The sequence below is a fragment of the Excalfactoria chinensis genome, chromosome 1 (genome assembly GCF_039878825.1).
Source record: "Excalfactoria chinensis isolate bCotChi1 chromosome 1, bCotChi1.hap2, whole genome shotgun sequence".
NCBI classification, from domain to species: domain Eukaryota; kingdom Metazoa; phylum Chordata; class Aves; order Galliformes; family Phasianidae; genus Excalfactoria; species Excalfactoria chinensis.
Genome location: NC_092825.1, coordinates 162,908,347 through 162,932,083, shown reverse-complemented (window position 1 = coordinate 162,932,083; position 23,737 = coordinate 162,908,347). Strand labels below are relative to the sequence as shown.

At 40.4% G+C, this 23,737-nt stretch overlaps 1 protein-coding gene across 1 annotated transcript in view; it reads right to left on the bottom strand.

The window, feature by feature from the left end:
* The window catches only part of STARD13 (StAR related lipid transfer domain containing 13), a 281,949-nt gene that overhangs the window by 185,281 nt on the left and 72,931 nt on the right, over positions 1–23,737 (bottom strand). The window contains exon 4 of the mRNA XM_072361572.1: positions 21,496–21,630. Within this exon, the coding sequence (XP_072217673.1) occupies positions 21,496–21,630 (135 nt within the window). The remainder of the gene's footprint in view (positions 1–21,495; positions 21,631–23,737) is intronic.

The following is a 23,737-nucleotide window of genomic DNA, read 5'->3' as shown; positions in this document are numbered from 1 at the left end:
CATTTGTACAATGAAGCACACCACAAAATCACAGAGAAGTTTTATTCAGCTCTTACGGTAAAAGCTACAATCTGCTGGTAAGATACTAAAGGAAGTTTTCTCTCCCTGCAGTTGGGATGCGTTTCCATTTTCTTACACACATACACTCATCAGAACTATGTGTTAGTTCTCATATCCATAAAAACATATCTCAAACCAGTTAACCACTCTACTGTGTCATACAGTTCTGCCTTTATGAGTGTTATATCTTTTTGGTGATGGAGTGCCAAGACCTCAAGCATCTCACTTCCAAGACAAACTGTCAGTATCCCCAGCAACGTGTATTAATTTATAAATGAGCAGGGTCTTCACGGTATTTCCAGCTGCTCTTCACATTTACATCTGTTGCCAAAATAACTGTTCACAATGTTCTCTCGAACCACTCAATTACATGGAAAAACATCTGTAATGACCAGGCCTTGGCTCACCTTGCTCTCCTGTGGAAATACCATTAGAGCACAATTCTGTGGATTGGAAAAAATACATGAGGATGGAGGAGTTGTCTCCAAAATGTTTGGCTCCTCACACAATGGACAGCAGGCTCTGCATAAGGCCATCCTTCTTGAGAACTTCATTCACATTTTATTTATCTCAGGTTTGAGGAGGAGAAATGAATTTAATGTGCAAGTAAACTTCAGATTACACCTTAAAGCAGGAATGATGCTGGCCCATGACTTCAGACACAGATGTCGGTGTGGCAGCAGAGGTTGAACCTTCCCGTAATATACCATCTCATTTTGTTGCTGTGTGACAGAAGCCAGCAGAGGGGCAGTCTGACAGAATGGCGTCTGACATGGAAGTGCATGTGAAGCAAAAGCATGTCAATGAATTCCTCTGTGCAGAAAAAAAGGCACCCACTGACATTCATAGACACTTGCATGAACAGTTATGGAGAACAAAGAGTAAATGTGTGCACAGTGAGGTGGTGTGTGGTGTCTTTCAGCAGTGGTGACAGTGATTGTGGGTCATCTCTGCTGGTGCAGGTTTTGATAAGCATGACATGCAGGCTCTTGTTCATTGCTGGTTCATAGCGAATGGTAGTGACTACCCTGAAAAACAGATTTCTGTAGCTGAGAATGTGCTCAATCACAGTTGCTATGTTAATTATATCTGTTGCAGATCCCATAAAAGGAAGTATTACTTTCAGGGTGAGCTATACATATCTGGCTTAAAACAGTTCCTCTTCACTCAGTCCAGACCAGACAATCCAAAAGGTTGGACGCCCATGCTTTAAAGTAAACTTTCTAATGCTAAGCAAAGCAGCAGTTGCACAGTGAGGCTGTTGTGTCTTCATCATCAGAAGTCTTCAAGAACAGAGTATGCAAACACTTCTTAGAAGTGGCAGATCTAACTGATCCTACACAGTGTCCAAAAAAATGAAGTACGTACTTTACAGAGATCAGCTAATGCCTTTTTTTTCTGTTTTATTCCATTAACCTTCACATAACCAACTTTAAATAAATCTGTAACATAAGGTATTCCTCATGAGTTGATAAATAAAATGAGACATTTGCACTATCCTTGAATTTTACAACTGTGACCTTGCTTAAAATACTGCTGTGCTGTGCTTTTTCAAGTGTCTTACACTGATTGGAATAGGAGTCAGAGACCTGAGACCTGAAATGGATCATCACTCTTCATGTCTTGTTTTACAACTACTTCACACATTGGTAATGGGAGACATGGCACAGAAGTGTTCCTTACAATAAGATAACGGTACAGTCCCTGAACTGTGACTTAAATGGGTAGATTGTTACTTGGGATCAGTTATGTGATATGAAAAAAGCACCAGGATCATTCTTGGGCAAGATGAACCATTCTCATAGTAACTGTTGCTGGCACAGAATACCTTTCCTGTAAATTAAGCCAAGGTATATACATCGTTATATTTTCATTTCAAAGTAACTTTCAAAAGCTTAAGGACTGTCTGGCTCCCAGCATGTTCTTGTATATGCATGGCTATACTTAACAGAGAGATTATTCCTTATAATCTTCAAATTCAGCTTTACATTCAAATTCTGTGGGCCCTGTAATATTTTCAGGCCTTCTAATAAGTTTCCTGGACAGTTGGAAGCGATTAACCTTTATGATATTTTGAGATTTTAGTGGGGTTGAGGGACTGCAAAAAGCAAATTCCAGAGGACTAAAATTTGGAAAACACTATTCCCATTCATGTCACCAAACCTCACTGCAGACACTTGAAAAGCAGTGATTAAAAATAGCTAGACTAGATGCATGTGTGTCAAGCTGCAACTGTTCCCAGAGGATAATCGCACAGATGTCCAAGCTCACACAACGGAAATTACAAGGCAGGGTGCCTGCCACTAAAGAGACATTTTTCCTTCACACAGAAAATGGGAGACAGTCCTCAGGAAAAAAACGCTGATGCCTCGTTCACACAGATTAAACATTAAAGTCCCCATGGGTCTTTCCTCTAGCAAGAACTGTGAGATAAGTAAAGGCAGAGTATCTGAAAAGAAACAATAACTCAAAAAAAAAAAAAAAAAAAAAAAAAAAAAAGAAAAGAAAAGAAAGAAATGACATTATTGGAAATCTAAATACAAACAAACCACAGCTGAGGTCAGGATGCTGCTTTTAGTTCCCATGCCAAATCTTCCAAAATCAACAGTGTGGTTTGGCTGTATGTTATCAATACATGCTTGCCATGCATTCATATGACATGACTCACTGACACTCAGCTTCCTTCCTGCACTTCCTTTGGCTCTCAAATATAGCTAACATAGCTCTGTATTCAAACTTAATTACTAATGATGTCACACACAGTCCTCTCAAACCTGCGCAGAGCCAAGGGCCGTGCTGGTGCAAGCAGACGCCAACAAGTAGGAACAGTCACTCATGGTGGCCATCTGAGTGAAAGTTAAAAGTCAGCTGGGCAAATATACAAAGCATAAAGTTATTGAAATCTGAATTCTAAAATAACTATAAATGCTAGTTAAACATTTTTCAAGTGCCTGAATATCTCTGTTGGAAGATACGCGAACACAGCTTTGTAGTAAAAGTGGCATAGGCACCTCAATGCTTATATTTGTGATCTTCCTGTAAAAGTCTTTGCTTCTCAAAGATTCTCATCACAATGAAGAGCACAACACAATTTTTCCCTGTCATTTGAAGAATCTCAGATTATAAACCAAATACAAGTTTTATGTAATTTCTTTGAAAAACACGTAGATAGCCAGGAAAGTTCGCTGAGACGCCAGACAATGTAGGATGTAGATTATTAACCAGCTGTCTTTGCCAGTCTGCAAGTCTCATTATTTTGGAAGGCTGATTTTTGGCTGTAGCTGCTTTAAAATAATAATAAAAAAAAAGAATGAAAGAAAAAGAAAGTGAGTTAATGCCAGAGATGTCAATTCAAGGCGCGTTGCTTCGGGAGCAAAGCGTTCTTAACACTGACTCCCAAGCACCTTTGCCAATGCTGTTGCCTGGAAAAGCTTTATTATAGAAATGTTTATCTGAGAAGTGTAGCAAACATTGAATATAATACAAAAACAAAACAAAAAGATGCATGGCAATTTCTGTTTTTCTTAAGAGCTTTGAACTGGCTTTGCTACCGCTACACGTTTTACACCAGAAGCTTTTTAGGTTCATAGTTCTTCACAAAAACAAAGTAAAAATAGATATCTGCCCTTGAGTCTTAAGCCAACATAAAATATTTACAAGGATGGCATGACAACCAGTATGCCTCAGACTCTGTAAGAAGTTGGAATTCCCCTGATAAGTGGAGCCTCTGTGAAGTGTTATCACACTATTTATATCAAGTGTTATAAATGAAATTCTTCTGTTGAGGCACACATATCCAAAGAAAATGCAGTTTACCTCAATTATCTTTTTACTGTTGATTTTTACACAAATTAACTTTATTTATTTATTTATTTTCCCCCATCTGCTGGCAATTTTTCCAATTGTTCTCCAATTATCTCTTCCTTTCCCTGAGATAGCACATTAACTACACATAAATAAATCATTTTTCACTGTGAGTAAACTGATTCTGTGTCTGTTAAATCATTTGCAAGGCAGTTGAAATGTTAAGGACTCTTTTATTCTGAGTTTGTGGACAGATGATGTAGATGGGTGAGCCATGAGCACATGAGCACATCATACGTGGAGAGGGAACAACCAAGCTCTGTCAAATCCATGCAAAACCACCTTGGTTGTACTGGGTGTCACAGAATCACAGAACCATAGAATCATAGAATGGCCTGGGTTGGAAGGGACCTCAAGGATTATGAAGGTCCAACCCCCTGCCATAGGCAGGGCAGCCAACCCTTTAATATCAGACCCCATTTAATACCAGACCAGGCTGCCCAGGGCCCCATCCAACCTGGCCCTGAACACCTCCAGATATGGGGCATCTACAGCCTCTCTGGGCAGCCTGTGCCATCACCTCACTACTCTCACAGTAAAGAACTTCCCTCTGATATCCAACCTAAATCTTCTCTCCTTCAACTTAAAACCATTTCCCTTGTTCTGCTATTATCTACCCTTTCAAAGATTTGACTTCCCTCCTGTCATCAGAAAACTTGCTAAGGTTGTACTCAATCCCACAAGAGTTCCTTGCAAAACATGGGCCAAACAGAGAAAATAGAAAATAAAGTATTTACTTTAAAAATTATTTCAAGCGAGATATGCCTGAACACATAATTTCCCCAGCAATAGCTAACAGTCTCTGAAAAGTACTTAAAAAATACATGCTTCTGGAATAAAGTTTTTTTCTTTATTATTTTGTAGAGAATGTGTTACCAATATTGATTAGAAAGAGAAGGAAGATCCAATTAATTTTCAAAAGCACGTGGTTTCTGAAAGTTCAAGCTAGTCATGAGAAGCACATGCTCAGATGGATGCTGTTAGTAGACATGGCTCGTGTTTTAAGATTCTGTTAGCCTGCAATGGGAGCAAAATGAGAGAAAGAATACATGATTCTGATTCAGTTTATGGGAGGAAAACAAAAGTAAGCAAGAAGATACTTGACAAAACTCCCTAGATTCCAAGCCCTTTCTTCTCTTTTAGGTTCTTTCCTCAATTCATTATGCATGAATTGTACAACTCAGAAAAGTTTGAATAATTCAGAAATCAGAGCCTGTCTTTCTCATCCTCTGCTGCAGCTCAGTCTTGTTCAGGACCTTCCCAGCAGGAAGCCCCATGAGGAGTCTTCCCACTCAGCTTCCCAGAATCCACTGTGAGTTCCTATGAGGGTAACTCTGGCAGGCATGAGGTGCACACCTTGTAACAAGCCCATTTTTACCATTTGGAGCAATCCGCTGTCCCTACTTACACCACTGTCGCACTTCCACCATTATTTTAACCATATTGCTCCTTCTAAGAGCTCCCAAATCCCTGCAGACATTCCATCTCTACAGGCTGTTTCTCTGAAACTCAGCCTTTCTCACTTGTGTGAAGTCATGGAAACTGCTCTTCTCAGCCCATTTTCCACATGCTCATGGCTGTGAGAGCTGAACTTCCCAATCGTTACATGGTAAATTTAACTGTGTAGTTATAGCCACCCTAAAGGGTAAGCCAAACTTTCATAAGCCTAAGGGGAGTGGTTTGACAAATTTATATGCAGATGGAAGCATATTAAGAGCAAACAGCTCCGCACTGACGGAATAAATATTCCCATAATAAGCGTATAACAAGGAGAGAAGGTATGGCATGCAAAGCAGATGGCTGATTGGTGCAACTAAACGTGCAGGTCCCAGCAGCCTCATTTAGGCTCAGCATTTTCCCTTCCTTAGACTCCTTGAGTTCTCCAGAGAATGAAAATAACAAAATAAATAAATAATTGTAAATAAATAAATTTTAAAAAAAAGAAAAAAAAAAGAACAGGCAATTCCAGCAGATGAACTGCTGATCCAACGCAATGAGATCCGCCAGACAAAATACAATGAAAATACGGATGCCTCAACATTTGAACCACTGAAATCCCTCACAAATATTATCTTTAAGAAAAAACAGGGAAACAGTTACCCTGTACAGCCTCAGAAACATCCTCCAGCTGAATGAGGAACTTGGATGCTAGAGCCCCTGCTTGGCTAATGAGGCCTTTGGAAGCAGAGGGATGTACACCAGGAGGTTATTAGATGTCAGCCATGTTATTGGGATGAGGACTCACTAAAAAATGCAACTACATGGATTTTACAAGAATTGTCAACAGTATCATGCCTCTAGCAGATGAATTCAGGACTAGCCTCACTATAGTAAGTTTAAAGGAGTAAATGTTACTACAAAGAATCACAGAATCACAGAATTATAGGGGTTGGAAGGGACCTCTAGAGATCATCAAGTCCAACCCCCCTGCCAAAGCAGGCTCCCTACACCACGTCGCACAGGTAGGCGTCCAGGCAGGTCTTGAATATCTCCAGAGAAGGAGACTCCACCACCTCCCTGGGCAGCCTGTTCCAGTGCTCCGTCACCCTCACTGTAAAGAAGTTCTTGCGCACATTTGTGCGGAACTTCCTATGCTGGAGTTTCAGCCCATTTCCCCTAGTCCTGTCCCCACGCACTACTGAAAACAGACCAGCCTCGCCACTATGGCTCCCACACTTCAGGTATTTATAAACGTGGATCAAGTCCCCTCTCAGCCTTCTTTTCTCAAGGCTAAACAGACCCAGTTCCCTAAGTCTCCCTAATGATGGTAACTTGGTGTTTTGTACATTATGGGCTAGGTAGGAAGGAGCAAAGCAATTGTCTATGGCAGTATACAGGAGAGTTCTGCCCAGAGCGGAAGACAATTCTGTGATCGATGACACAGGACTGAAGATCTAACAGTGTGGCTGACAGTCACAGTACTGCAAGAGATCTCATGAGGGTTGGTGGCCAAGCACTTGCATTCTGCCCTTCTGACTTCCAGCTGCGAAATGATGATAATGGATGAGACATATTCATAGGAAATGCATGAAGCATCTTTCCTGAGTCTGAAAGCCTTAATATTACAATCCACCTCTTTCTCTGTATGTGGCATTTTTCCTCCTGACACAAAGGGCAGGGATGCAAAAATTCTTGAGGCAGCTGAAATCTTTATTATAGAGGAAACAGGTCCATCAGGAAACACTGTATGTGAATTAATTCATGTTTACAGAATGCTTCCAGTTCCTTACGGTAAAATGTTAATTACCATTAGAATTTGTAGTTGGAAAAGGTCTAATGAAAGTATTCATTTAACGACAAGAATATAATCATCTATTTATAAACCCACACTGAGGAAGCAGGTCAGGGTACACATCTCAGTGTTTTGTTCTCTTATTTTCTCCATAGTCATTTTTTAAAGCTATGTAAATGCACAGCCTGCTTTGCTGTGAAATTTGTTTTCAGCAAACACTCTTCAAATTACAGAAAATGTTACTCTTGCCATATGGTACATAACGTTTGTTCTCACATAATGACCTCAATGTCTTCAGAGCTGGAAAATGTCTAATACCAGTAATTCATATCAGAGCTAGAGGGATCTTTTTAATATAGTTTTTAATATCTTAGAGAAATATGTATCCTGGGGAAAAAAACTCCCAGGTTGATAAATGCCATGCTCGTAGTTGCTGTCATCCTAATGACTAAACGCACTGTCCAATTTGAATTGCTACATGAGACCCACTCACGGTAGTTTTTCTTCTGCATACTTACATGAAGCTTACTGGAAGAAAATGAAATATCTGTCACAGTGCAAACATGGCACTGATCTACCTCACAACACTTCCAACAGGCTTGTTTGATAGAGGCACGGCTATCATGAATGTGCATTTCCTATCTGCATCCCTGACTGGCCTGGAGGATTCTCTTGTCAAGGAACACTGTATCTCTTCCAGTCCTTACACCAGGCTTTTAGTTTTGTCTGAAATGATGGGTTAGACCATGTAATTCATCTCTACCACTGACTGTGAAACTCAGATACAGTGAAAAAAAAACTTCACCTTGCACTGATACTGTACCTCACATTTGATGGATGTTAACTTTTCAAGTAAGATTGAAACTACTCTCTCTTCTACTACAGACACAAAAGAAGCATCCCCTCTAAGATCACCTGTGTGGACCCCACCAGGCCATCCAGGGATGGAGGCTGCAGGACAGTAAGGGTGTGGAACAGCCTAGAGGAAGTGGGCTGCAGGTATGCTGTATGCCAGCAAGGACTTTGAGGAGTATTGAAGCATTATGACTCTCCAGGAAGCATGAGCTGCTTTCTGAAGAGATGTCAGTCAGTTCACAGCAGCTGGAACTCCACATCATGGAGTGTACTGCTCAGCACCAAGATCGGGGGCTCTCAAAATGAAAGGACAGACCACTCAGTTGAGCACAATAAACATATACAGACTAAATGTTCTAAGAAGTGATCTCAAAGAGGTACATACAGAAACTAGGGGTTAGCAGAGAAGGTAGCAACTCATTCAGAACTTGATAAAAAAAATTCCCTCTGGAGAGAAACATCAGTAATTGACTCACAGCCACACACTATCAAAGGCTCCCAAGCAGATTATGACAAAAGGAGGCTTCTCAATTAAGTAAAGCCAATAACTGTGCAAACTTCTATCAAGCCAGAACCAGACAGTCCTGACTCTAGGTTGAATCCTTGCTGTGAGACAGAGATTCAAAGTACTTGCTGAAGCTACAAATTTGCCCTCATAACACAACCTCTTTTCATCTCAAAACAGGCAGGAAGTCCCTAATGCTTAGGTATGCGTACAGCTGGGGATCAAAACTCCTTATAACTATTTAGTGATACTTAGTCTTCCTCTGGGCAGTCATTTAAGAAAAGATAAAAAGAAAAAAAAAAAAAAAAAAAAAGGAGGCCTCTCTTGGCTAACTATTGGCTATAGTGCTATAGTTACCAATGTTACTAACCCACTGAATAGATGGGAATGTGACTCCTTGAAGGGCAGATTGCTCTGCAAATGGACAATAGGCAAATACGAATAGTTGACAGTGCTTAATAAAAAGGTAACAATGTGGTTATGTTCTTAGACAATAACCTGAAGGGCAAAGATTAGATCTGAAGTTTTCATTGGTACCTGGGAGATAGAGAAACAGATATGCCTTAAATTATAGGCAAAAGTAAACTCAACCATACAACTTCTATGTTTAGATATAATGTCCCACAGATAGACTGTGTTCCACACTTGGCCATCTATCCAGCTGTTGAGGATGCACACATCACCAACTCCTGTGCTCCTGTGCCTTCTGGGCCAGAGATAAGAAGAATGGCAGATGAGCAATACAAATTCCTCAAAACCAACATTTTTGCTCTCATTGTGCATGTAATCATCTGCTCTGCTGGCACATCAGCTGAATGCTGCCTCAGAGATGTATGAAACTGCTGGAATCAAACTTGTGTTTGATATAGGCCATGTTCTTTGGTGTCCTCCTCCATCAAAGCCAGAAGAGAGCAGCACCTGGTTACCATACACTTTGCAAGAAACAGTTAAGACTATTACAGAGCTAGTTAGTAGATGAACCCCACTTTTGGCTGATATAATGAACATCTTCAATAATACAAGGTGGACAGGCAGCTGACTGCTTATGAAGGACAGAGAATAATAAGTTCCGTACTTCTTTATTTTCTGTCACCACAAATACAAGGACCAGGGTGAACAAGACATTCTTACTCACTCGAAACAGGTTCCCCATAAAAACAGACTTCATTAAAAAGGAAGGGATATATTCACACACTGTTATGTTTAAGATGGTTGTCTAAGCTCTCACAAAATTCATTCTCGGAGCAGACTGAATGACTGGCTGAAAAGCTTGAGCAATACAATCAGCAAACAGTCTGAGAATATGGGGATTTGCATCTCAAAACGCTCAGACTGTACAGACCAGAGTCACTACTAGTCTAGAAAGACAGTCGTGTCTGACATCAAAGCACAATTGTATTAGGATTGCATTGCCTGAAGAAGTGAAGAATAATTTACAGAGCAAAAGCTATAGATAGAAATCTCATTAGGCAGATTATCTGAGCTGAAATTTCAAGAACCTTTGGTAAACTATTTTTACACATGAGTCAAAGCCAACTCCATAAAAAAAACAAGTGATCAAAAGAGGTCAGGGCTTTGGATTTCACACTGCATCCTGCACTAGCGTGTCAGCAGATGGATGCTGAGCACTGAGCTGAGCTTTTGCTTCACCTTGCTGCTGATGCAGAGGGAAGAGTGCCACCTACTGAGTCACTTGTTAGGCTTCCTGCAGCTTCTGCCTTGCCTTTCCTGTCTCTTGTCAGGCGGACCACATCTGATCCTCTGGCTGTGGGACATGTCAGAGTACTCCCTGATACCACCCACCTTACCATAAACAGCTTCCTGCTGTGCTGCAATTACCAAAGGCAGTGAGCAGGCATTTAGCCTGGGAAATTAAAAGAAAACAGGATTCCCTTTCCACTTACAGTGGTAGAAAAGTAGCTGGAAATCTGAATCTGGTTGTAGATCTCATGGGAATCTCTTCCTGACGACAAGTGTGATGCACTGAATTTTGTATTTATCTGCATGAAGATCTCTGCTATAACAGGCAGAGACACAGATCAAGTTTGATCTAAAAATACAGGCTATCATACGTTTCTTAGGACATACTAGAACTAAAGACATGCAGGCTATGGGAAGTAATACTAGTGATTGGAAATGTAAGTTTTGTAACTGCTCACAGAGAAGACAAAAGTACATCCAATTCAGATGAACAGTAAGAAACAACAGGGTTTTTCTGATTTTTTTTTGTCAGCCTGGTTATCTTCTTTTTTCTTTGGGGGATTTTTTGTTGCTATTTTTTCACGATTTTCATGACGCTTTTGCTTTGTGGTGAGAAATAAGTGGCTTTCTTTCAACAGGAAAGGTTAGCCATTTACCATTCTGTAGGTTGGAGTACCATATGGGTGCTATATGGGTATCAAACAGTCAATTTTGCACATCTGCTTACATGTCAAGTTCTTCCAGTTATTCCTATATGGGACATCATCATCATTCTGCAGTATTTCTCTGAGTTCTAAATTGTTTTTTTTTCCCCCCTTTTTTCTTGGTATTAGTGATTTCAGGCTTACGGAGCCTATACCACCAGCTGCTTCACTGCCTGACTAACTCGTTAGTCCGTGGACATCACATAGAGCCCAGATTCTGCTAGAGCCTCAACTGCTAAAACACATTCCTTTAAATGAGGCTATGAGGAATATAACTATTCAGGCATGGTTAGTGTGCAAGTCAAGGTTGAACAAGGATTCTAGACAGCAGGACCTTCAATAACAAGTTAGATGAACAACACTGACCTGAAGAAAGGCAGGAGGGAAAAAATATGAACGTAGTTTGTTCTGCATATTGATGACAAATACAAAAAGACATTCTACAGCAAGAAACCATAGTAAAGCTTTCTAATGATGTGGCACTGAAACACATAATCTGAACAGGCTGTGTAGTCTTTTGATTGGTGTTTTAGTAAAAGAAGTTAGACAAACTTCCATCAAGGTGAGATAGGTATAGGTGATTCTGATATGGTATGGGTAGCCCAAAAGTCCTCAGATAGCCTCTGGGGTCTCTATACAACTTTAATTGTTCAAATTCACAGTCCTAGATGCAAAGTCCAATTCATTAGCTCATGCTGTAAGACATACAAGGACCTCTGGAAGTGTTCAGTTTGCAGTGTGCTGCCTCATGCACAGAAGTGTCAAGCTCTACTTTAATAGCTTGCCTGAAGATTTGCATTAGGACATTTTGCAACATGGAAGCTTCAGGCATTTTTATTTTCTGAGCACTCTGGTTTTATAGCAAGTGATTAGTCATCATAATATTGAAACCATGTAATGCAGATTTAAGGAAGGTCATAATTTTGACACGTGGCTGCTTCAGATAATGTACAACCTCTCTCCTGCAGTGGATTATCAGCAGTCCTCATCTAACAACTGGTAGTTCATCCCAAAATCACTGCTTAATCACAACACGTTCGGTTCTGGGGATTTACCAAAATGCCATCCGAGTAGTAGGTAGATAGAAATTTTCTGCAGATAATTTTCCCAAGTTGTACTTCCCTCTTGACATCAGGAAATGACAGGAGACAACTTGGTCTCTGGAGCTGTGATCTGTACTGCTGTGTACAGCGAGAGATTAGAACAGCAAGATGTTCACATCTGAACTTTCTCCTGCCAAGAGAAAAACTGGCTTCTGTAAAGATGATTAGGGAAAGGAAAACACTGAATAATATCAACCTGCTTTCTCCTTCCTGTTGGAAAGAACTTTTTGTTTTGCTTAGCATTTTTTTTTCCTCTCTCAGAAAAGTCATTCTAAAAAGCACAAAAAAACAAACAAACAAAAAAAACAACTCAATCCTTAACTCATGGTGTATTCTCAGATCGTAGAATCATAGAATCACAAGGTTGGAAAGAACCTACAAGATCATCTAGTCCAACTGTCCTCCCTTTACCATACCTACAGAAAACCCCTAAACCATATCTCCTAGCTCCCTATCCAGACGCTTCTTGAACACTGCCAGGGATGGCAACTCCACCACCACCCTGGGCAGGCCATTCCAGTGCCTGACCACTCTCTGAGAGAAAAAGTTTCTTCTTATGTCCAGTCTAAACCTCATCTGATACAACTTGTGGCCATTTCCTCAGGTCCTGTTTGTTGCCATCCATGTTCTCCAGGCTTGGATTTGCTATGGTCCCCCTCTGGGAGCTGTATGTTTATGCTATTTCTCTACTCTGTAGGCAAGCGTCAAGATTCCAGAAAGAGGAAGGGGCAACCTCTACTGAGACCAGAGCTCCAGGAGAACAGCTAAAGAGCTCTTACAGCCTTGAAGCCCTTTGTGTGGTTGAGGATGTGCTTCATGACTCTGAGACAATATGAGACTGGGACAATTACCCCTGCCCCACATCTCTTGATTTCCATGATGCGTCTCATGAACATGTAGAAGAAAACTGCAACACCTTGGCATGACCTACTCTGGATAACAGAGAGCCCCAGGTAGCACTAACTTCTGGTGAAACACTGCAGAAGCTTCCGGAGAAGCCACTGAAATGAAGTTCAGAATGAAAACGGTGTGCAGGTTGCTAGAGCCATACAGCAAATTGCCTGCATACAGAGAGTTACTGTTAAGAAACTGATGTCCACAGAAAACATGCATATGTAGGTGTGTATGTATTTCTTTTTCTCCCTATTTTCTCACTCTCTCTTTTTTCTTTACAAGAAGAAGTTACAGAAATCTGTAAGAAAAGTCCTGATAAATGATATCTGAGAGAAAAAAAACCCACTGAGCTGCTGGATAAACTTGTTCAACCCAAGCACACTCCTGAGCCTTCCTGCCTCTACCAGCTTTAGCGTGCATCACTTACACAAAGGGCTGCATAATCCTATTTCAGTATTGCCAGACACCAAACGCCTCAGAACAACAGTATGTGGCAGTTGGGGAAAGATGCCTCCTTCCAGCAGAAGTACAAGAGAAAGTTGTACCTTGAGAGGGATTATCTCTGCTAGAGAAACGGGATGCATGATTTGCTGTATTCATTTGCATTAAAAATGCTTTCTCTATGCATTGTGCCAGCCTCTGTCTCTGCTCTGTTACAGATGGAAGTCCCTTCTTCCTAGCGTGGGAAACGGGGGAGAGCAGCCTACAAGCTCTTGAGAGCACAAAGAGCCCGGGGCTTGAATTATGAGAGCCCTTTGCACCACTGCATAAGTGGGACTGGAGGTCTGGCTCTACCCAAGCTCCCAAGCACCACAAAACGCTCTGTAGCACAGGCTGCACTCATTTCTAACTATACGTTACCTGCAATTTTAGAATCTCCCCTCTGTGTTCTTGCCGTGAACAACATTATTGTAAAAACCAAAGGATCCAGCTCAGTCCTATGCACATCTGATCATCATGCTAAGGAGCTGAGAGAGCCTTGCCTGAATAACGACAAAGCCCCAAAAGAGGGGACAAGATGGTGAAAATGAGTAATAGCTACACTGAAAGAGAAATGACTTTGATGAAACTATATACAGAAAGCACATTCACTCATTTTTTTAACATGATGTTACAACAAATATACTACAGGGCCAGAAAAAGAATAGGCAAAACCTGATGAGTAAGCAAACAGATAACGCATGATTGTATGCACCTCCCTGAAGAAAACTGTGTGCTCAACAAATCCCACAAACAAACCCTACAGCAGACAGTCTGTTAGGGCCCAACCCAACACAGGACTGCCCACCTCACCAACAGGAGATGGTGTACCCTGCAGCCTCCTCTTTTCTGTTTCTACTGCAAAACATACCAGGGAACTGAGCCGTCGTCCCATTAAACAAACAATGTGTTGCATCTAAAAGCAGGAGTCCTGCTACTAGCATGAAACACGAGGACAGCGGAAAAGAGATCAATTGTTTCCATTTTGCACTTCATTGAGCAAAAGGTTAACCACAGGGAAGTAATGCTATTCTCTTTATAGCTGCATGTGTTTAGTATAATTTACCAGTGCAGCTCCTGATCACCTCTTCTCATGCATTCACAGAGATTCATATTTTGACAGCTCACATCCCACATCCACTGACAGAGAGCTGAGGCACTTCAGTGTGTCCTTGAAAAGCAATGCATTTCTGTGGCTGGAATACAACTCAGCAGTTTTAGTGTCTGTGATTAATAAGGTGGCACTACTAGGAAATACGGCTGTATTCATGTGAACATTCAGTGTTATCCCTAACACAACACAAACAATAGCACCGCAGAGTACAGGCACCTTGTGTGACAGTTTCTGACAAAGAATTCAGCTAGCAGATCTGAAAATTGACAGAACAAATGTCTCTCCAGAACAGTCATCACTTCAATTTACATATGATAATTAAATCTAAAAAGTAGGACATGTAGGCTTAATTTGTAATGTATATGTTAATGAAACTGTGCCTGCCTGCAGCTCCCTCCCTGTCACCAAGGCAGGGCCAAGGTGCCAACCCTCAGCATGCTGCCTCAGGATGGGGCTGCCCGGCTCAGCATGCAGCCTGGTGGAACTGCTGGCTGCTTGTGGCTGAGGTCACCTCCACTGCACAACAGGTCCCACCACTGCACACGATTTCAGTGTTCTTCTTACAGCATAAACACACATTATCAGTCTGAACCATGTAAACAGGCAACGCAGAGCAATGAAAGCAATCAGTTATAGTCTCCTCCCAATGTCTACGTGGACTTTACACACTTGTTGAACCGTATCAAATGAACCTTACTTCAAAATGAGTTGGAACTTCATTTAACTTTACATTGTACATAACAAATGCACATGAATTATTTCGCTCATATCCATCTATGAATAATTACCATAAAATTATTATTTCTCAAAGCTGTTTAATAAATAAGGAAAATGGAGCTCTCTTTCCCTTCTTACATGGATAATGCTCTTATAAAATACACAAAACACATTCCCAGCCTCCCAACAATCCTCACGAAAACTCAATAAAAATAAAGAACCCAATGCAATCAAAAACCTGTGTAAAATGGAAGCTGCTAATGTAATTTATAATTAAGTATTGTCATAGATTAAGTATAGAATCACAGAATGGCTTAGGTAGGAAGGGACCTTAAAGATCATCCAGTACCAACCCCTTCCGTCACGGGCAATTTAACTGTAACTGTTCAAGGGAATATTAATTATTGCACAGCTACACCACAGCTGGCTTCAATGTTTTTGTAAAAAGAAAAAGAAGTGAGATAATAATTAAGGAACAATGCATGGTAATTATTTTAAGGAATGTTACAGAATTTGCCAAACAAACTATGTGATAAATACTTTTCAGTCAGTTCTCAGTTTGTGAGTATTTGGAAAAGCCTCCCAGGCTGTGAGTGTTTGGGAAGAGCCCTGTTTCCTCCACTTCTTCTTGCACTGGGGAAGGGGATGGCTCAGTTGCCACAAAAGAAAACTCCAAACAAATCAGCCCCATTTGAACTCTAATCTGATAAATACAGAACCAGAATTCTAAGAAGCAGCAATTAAATTCACAGGTAACAATCCTGCTCTCCCTTAAACAGGAAGAATAATGACAGCATTTGTTACCATTATAAATAAACACTGATATGCCAAGATCCCTTCCAAAATTTATAAGCTTCACTAAAGGGAACTTACAGCTCAAGATGCCATTTCTAAAATGCAAATTATTTGCAAATGCCCTACGAAGTGGCTCAGTGGCCTCTATCATTATGGCAATTCTAGATATAAAAATCAATAAAAATGTGAAATGGAACAGCTTGCTATTAGCTAGTGCTGATACACACAGTAATCCTACACTGTTCCATATCCCTCCTGTGCTCAGGGCTGGGTCCTGCCACCCTCAGAACTGAGCTCCTTGAGATAAACTTGGGCATCAGTCCTGCAGATGCTACTCAGGTGCATATTGTCCAGATGGACAGATAGATACACAGCTTGCTCCTTTGGTCTGTTTACATCTTCTGGATTCACAAAGCCATATTCTATCCAGGTGGAGGCTTCCCTGCTCTATGGAGATGAACAGACAGAGGACTTATACATGGAGTTTAGCACTGCCAAGAAGATCCATCAGATGAGACTCCCATCTAGTTTTCCTTGCAGAAGATTTTGGAGGCTTATCCACTCACTTATGAAACACAGCGATCAAAGCTGAAGTCAGTGAAGAGCTTTGCATCTCCTACCTGTACAATCTATGCTACTTGTACAAGCACATCTAGCTTAAGTATAGACAGCAACCTCCAGCTCCAGCAAAGCCAAGTAATTTGTCTTCAAGCATACAATTTCTCTGAACATAAAACTTATCTCAGAACCAGTTATATACGCTTACTGTTTCATCTTGGATGTAACACCAAGATCCTGCTTACATATTTCACAGAGAAGAGGAAGATCAGCCTAAGGGTGCTAAATATGGAGATTCTACAATTCCAAAGGTGTGTTCAGAAGAATAAAAGCTGTTGTGAGTTGTCACATTGTGACTTCATGTCTGTATTGGATGTGGTAGCTACCCCATAAGAAGCTTGTCACACACTCAGTAATGGAATAAACTGATTCTTGCTGGTCAGGAAGCAGCAATATTGAACAAGTAGTGGATGGGAAACACAGTGACTTTGATTTTCCTTTGGCTGCTTTTTACTTTTGGATTTTTCTGGCCTCAGACAATGTCAGAGGGTCAGGCAGGCAACAGATTGCCTACAGAGAGATAATAACTACTCTAGTCATAGATTACAGTATTATTAGTTTTATATTTCTAAACAATGTCAGAAGGTATCAGACATCCCGGAAACCTCTGACCTGAACTCTGAAACACTGCTTGTAGCATCAGCCAACATTTCTCAGCAAAAAAGAAAGAATAACATTTTCTTAAAATAATCACAAACACCTCTCAGCCATGTAGGTTACAAGGCACTGTTTTGTATCCCAATTCCTGAATTAAGTGGTTTAGCGCAGTTAAGTAAAGTTCCACAGTTTAAGCTATGCTAAGCTGGCATTGATACCAACTCACCAACTCCTCTCCATCTACCTTTTCCCCCTCTTGCACATTTTCCCCCACTCTGGCAGGCACATTTATGCAGCTGAAACTGAGAAGCCAGATTAAAATGAAACTAAAAGCTGTACAATGATTAATTTTAGCACTCTTGGTAATCAACCGAATTGTGGAACTAAAGCTTAAGAAATCAAAACTGCTCATCAACTGTACTTAAGAAGGAGACACAAATGCAGACTTACCTCTGATAAAGGCAAAAGCCCACCTTGTTACCAATATAGAAGGTTTTAATTTCATTTTCACTGTGATTTTAAGCTGTCAGCATAGTTGGAAACCATGAAAGTGTGCAACTAGGTTTTGTAATGAGAAACATTATGTTGTGTCCAGCATAATTTTGTGCCTATTATTCCTAAATTTCTGCATCCCTGCTATTTCTAACACTGGTCTCCTTGGCTACATTTGCTAATCACAATAAACTGTAGAGTATTCTGGTTTTCTAAGTGCCTGGGTGTAAGAGCTTCTGGGGAGTTCCTGGGGGGAGACAGATAAGCTCTTTTTGACTTCCAAACTCATCAAAGATTGGAAGAGAAGAAAATCCATCTCACCAAAACACAACCAGTCCCATTGCTGTGTTATCCTCAAGTTATATATTATGACGCTTGGATCACGGGGGTTGAATGTAAGCAATCTCAGTGCAATGCAAAAGGAAATATGCCTTCTTTTCCATTCTCTTCATTGTAACAAAAGTGATTTCGAAGTGCCCTTTTTGAAAACATGGAGAAGTTTGCATCTTAAAGGAAAAATGATGGTAGTTCAGTTATTAGAGAGCTATGACAGAGGTGTACATAAGAATGTCTGCATCTAGACATAGCATTATTATGGCCTGAAATACACGGCATACATCAAAAGCAGCACCTGGGAGGAAGAAATGAAATGATCTGCTCTCTTGAATGAAATAGGCAAACATCAAGTTTCAGTGTTTACCTCTAATTTAAAGGACCGTCCAATGCTAAAAACAGAGCATTATCTTCTAAAGAATGGCTGCACTTCTGGTAGGCTTCTGGATGAGTCAACACCCTAAGCAACAGTGGTACTTTTTGCATTACATTGCTGTTACTACAGCATTACAAATTTGTTTGATATAATATATGGATTGTGCTGATAAAGATTTGTGTCCCACCTGTTTCTAGCCAAACAACAGTATTACCGTAACACCACTTCAAAAATATTTACACAGTGTTGGTGGGAGGGCAGTTAAGCAATGATACTTGTACATGCCTGAACATTCAACCCAGGTGAAGAACAAACAAAGCTGACAAATACCTTTCTCTTTACTAAACACTACCGTATATTCCAACCAGAACTAATACAAATGTTTGTGCTTTTGCAGAAATGGAAAACAGCAAATTTATTTTCTAAGGAGAGGAAATGGCTAGAGGGAAAACAATAATAAGGGAAGGGAATAATATTTTCAATGATATCAATGATATTATTGTCAAAGACAATAAAATTTTCAATGAAGAAGCAAGAGGACCCCACCTTCAAATTTTCATTCCAGTGAACTGGAATGAAGGCTCATGTAATGAAATACATTATTTGTATGGTGGCATGTCTATCATTTTTTAGTAGGTGAACAATACAACAGTTCTAAAGAAGTCTCTAAGACAGTATATTTTGCTTTAATCCAAAACGAGAAGATAACTTGAAGCAAGCATGTTATTAGGAGAAAGAGAACTGCTGAGCTATTAATTCAATGTGTAATTATTGCTAAATTCTATTGGCTTCGAGATCAGAGGAATGAAGGGAGGCACACACATGCCAATATTTGACAATGTTTCTAGAGCTGTTTGTGGAAGCCATGCAAGTAGGACTGATATCCATGGCAGAAAAGTACCAGAAAATATGCTTAAGAGCAAAATAAACACACACATAGTAACACTGCCTAATGGGGAATTGTTAGTATGGATTTTGGAGATCACAGCCCAGGAATCTAGACATGTTCTTTCATTGATCAGGCAGATACAGGTGATCTGGTTGATACAGTGAACTTCCCTTTCGGAAATTTCACTTTCACTTTCCTTTCTGAGGAAGTGATTTATCACAGGCTTACCCAGCTGTCACGGAGGAAAACAAAAAAAGATACCAGGAAATACAAGGATCTCTGCTTTGATAAAAAAATTCCTAGTTCTCTTTTTCTTTTCGTAAGTTAATAATTGGTTGCTTTCTTTTACAGTGTCTGGATATTACCTGGCAGTCTAACAAATATATGTCCAATATGAGTACTTGATCAGGAAAATGGAGGAATAAAAATGGGTGGTTTTCTGATGATACCAAATTTCAGACGTTAATCATAACAAAAACTGGCTGTCACCTGCTGCAAAGGAACCTTATGAAACTGAGTAAGATAAACACGCAGAGAAAATTCATTGTCAGAGACATGCAGTCCCACACTAGATCACAGCTTACATGATTCCTAGGATTCAGTTTTTTCACAGTACAAGAATAAAGGCCAAATTAATGATCCAATTGCAAAGTTACAAAAAGAAACAGGTATTCTTCTCCCTCAGCATTCTCCACAGTTAAACTTTAGAAGGCTTTGCTACAAAATGCTTTGTATTTCAAAAGAGTAAAATACAAGTAATGGCAAAAAAACCCCACCCTTGGGTGCTATTAATTACAAAACTGTAATATAACATCTGGCTTCAAAGGGTTTGCACAATAAACACCTTGCAGGAAGCTGAGGTGGTTTGCCACCTGCTTAGTCTGTTCTTACACTGCTTTCTTGAAGATCCAGAGTTGCACCCTATCAAATAAAAGACGCTGTACCAAAACTACCTTTTACACAATGAAACACAGCCATTTTTATGCTGTGTGATGTTAATAGACGCTGTCGGCTCTCAATTCACAGCTGAGTAGCAAAAATATTTGCATTTTAAATCTAAGACACTGATCCTAAAACAGCTCACTTTTGCATGCAGAAATAGAACGACATTTAGTTATTGAGGAAGTGAATCAAAACCATTTGGGAAATGCCCCTAGTGGATTTAGCAGACTAAGTGTAGCTTACATTATCAACCTCTAAAGAAACAAAATAAATACAGCTATCTTCATTTAGAAGTAAGGCGTAACTAAACTGCCAAAGCTGAGCAATTCCACACACCAAGAACTCAGAACTCTGGACTAGGGTGGTACATCCAGACAAAAAATCACCAGAGAGTAATGCTAGAATCAGCAAAGAAGATGTAATATTGACACTGATGTCTAGAATCCATCACGCTTAACCTCCAGCTGAAACTATTTACTCTTCCTTTTTCTTTCCCTTGACTACAAAGGTAGTCCAAGTAACTGGCTCAGATGTAGAACTCTACATTATAGATGTCCAGTATCAGGTGAGATCAATCTCATGGCCCTGGAAACTGAATACTGAATTAATTTTCATCTATGCTCATTATACATTCTTAACTCCTCCAGTCAAGATTGTTCTGAAAGTAATGTCTCCTGCTTAATTACATTGGCCCACAACAGATGGTGGTGGCATGGCAGTAGGGACTGAGCCTTCCCACCAATATTCCATTACATTTTACTGATGTGTGACATGTGGCAGCAGAAGGGAAGTCTGACAGAATGGCGTCTGACATGGAAGGGTGGATGAAGCAAAGGAGTATCACTGGCTTCTTCCATGCAGAAAGAATGGTACACACTGACATTCACTGATACTTGCTGAAGATTTATGGAGTGGACATGGGCACTGTGAGGTGGTGAGTGGTTCATTTCAGCAGTGGTGACAACAGTGGGTGCTTGTGTAGATTTTTACAAGTGCTACATGCAGGCTCTTCTTCATTGCTGATGGAAATGCATAGCTAACAGTGACTATGTTGAAGAATAGTGTTTTGTAGCTGAGAATCTGCGCTATCAAATAGTGTGGTTGTGCTCACAGTATCTGCTATAGTTCGCACAGAAATAAATAGAAGGCATTACTTTCGGAGCATAATTTAGGGTAGTAAGTCTCAGCGTCAGAGAATGCTGTAAATATTCAGCAGCTACTTACATAAGGTTTAGGTCGTGCTCCAGTTGATACTGGGTGAGGTAAGCAGTCTAAATCCTGGTAGTCTGCACTTCTGTGCTTCCACGATCCCTTTCCTTGATGACCTCCATAACAGCTTGTCTTCACTCGAGCAGGGCACTGTAAGAGAATATTAAAAGCCCTGTAAATAAAGGCAAGTCATAAATATTTTTACTGTGAACTGCAAGATAAAAACACTGGAATTTTATCTTTTTTAAAACTTTGTTTCTTTCTTGTGATATGAAATAGACTTTTTACCTCAATCTTTTTTCTCATGTTGCATCATTTTTACACCTTGGAGTAAAGATGCTTCCTGAACAGCTAGTAGATAAAACTGGAGAATTAACAGATGTACATCTTCCTGAATATCAAGGAACTGAGTAACCTCTGCATTAGAAAATAGATGATTTTATTTATTTAAAACTGTCTTTTCACCAAAATTCGTGATTCTATGTTCTTTTATCTAACTCAATTGAAGATTCAAACTTACATACTCTGAACCTTCCAAATCCCCTTTTCCTTTTCCCCCAGGTCCTGGGAGGTTTTACTTAATTTCTTTACTTCCATACAAATGTTTAAAAGATAAATTTTCTAAAATATGACTTAAAATAAGTAAATAAATAAATAAATGTGTGTGTGTGTGTGTGTGTATGCATAGGACCAGTGTGTATCTGATCACACTAAATTCAATGCCAAGAAGAGATTTTGCACAGAATTCTCCCACGTATACTAATTTGTCTCAAAGAAAGACATGAGGTGTGTGAACAAGGAGCAAGCTAAACTGCAATCCAACAGGGACTGTGTTGAGATCAATCAGAGAATCACAGGATCATGGGTACACTACAGAGCAGCCCTGGGCTGTAATTTGCAGTCAAAATCAGCCCATTTGCTGACAAGAGGACATCCTCGCTGCTGGTCACAGAATCACAGAGTTGTAGGGGTTGGAAGGGACCTCTAGAGATCATCAAGTCCAACCCCCCTGCCAAAGCAGGCTCCCTACACCACGTCACACAGGTAGGTGTCCAGGCGGGTTTTGAATATCTCCAGAGAAGGAGACTCCACCACCTCCCTGGGCAGCCTGTTCCAGTGCTCCGTCACCCTCACTGTAAAGAAGTTCTTGTGCACATTCGTGAGGAACTTCCTATGCTGGTCTATAACTGCATAGTTCCCAGCTAGAATATTCTTCAGACTTTAAAGAGAAGGCTTTGAAAAGCTGACAAAATATTCAGCATGCAGCCCAAGTATGTTTGTAGATAATATATTATTATGACATAATTGAGAGGATGTGTAAGTTATGTTTTGTTCAATTAGAGTCATCTCTCTAATATTAGAGAAAGTAATTGTAATCAAACAGAATTTCTGTGTCACTTTCCATGAATGATGAATGACTAAAACTAAAAAATGCTATTTTAATTCTTCAAATCCACTGGTTTTGTTTGTTTGTTTTCTGTATTGAAAATGAGTATTAGACATCAAATGTAAATGAAAGAAATGTATCAAATAAGTGAAATGTTGCTTACAGCAAGGCTGTTTTCTCTCTGTTGATAAAGCTTTTGAAATGGTCCCATAAACTGGAAAGATACAGATTTTAATGGTGGAGTACCCAGTGGATAAGGAATTGGCTGAGTGGTTCAATGGGTCTGTGTCTGGTTGGAGGCTGGTCACAAGTGGGACAAGTTCTCATCAACATCACTGTCAATGACACAGACTGGGACTGAGTGCACCCTCAGCAGGTTTGCTGATGACACTAAGCTGAGTGGTGCAGTTTAAAAAACAGAATGATGTCATCAGAAGGGACCTGGGCAGACTTGAAAACTAGGTCCATGTGAATATAATGAGATTCAACAAGGTCAAGTGCATGGTGTTGTACTTGGGTTGTGGTAATCTCAGATACCAGTACAAACTGGGAGAAGGACTCCATGAGAGCAACTCTGTGGAGAAGAACTTGGGTGTCCTGGTGGACAAAACTGGATGTGAGCCAGCAGTATCCTGGGCTGCATCAACAGAGGGGTGGCAGCAGGGAGAAGGAGGGGACTGTCCCCCTCTCCTCGGTCCTCATGAGGCCCCATCTGGAGTACTGTGTCCAGGTGCGGGGGCCCCAGAACAGGAAGGATGGAAAGCTTTTGGAGTGGATCCAGAGGAGGGCAGAGAGGATCATCAGAGGGCTGGAGTACCTCTACTGTGAAGAAAAGTTGAAGGAGTTGAGCTTGTTCAGTTTGGAACAGGC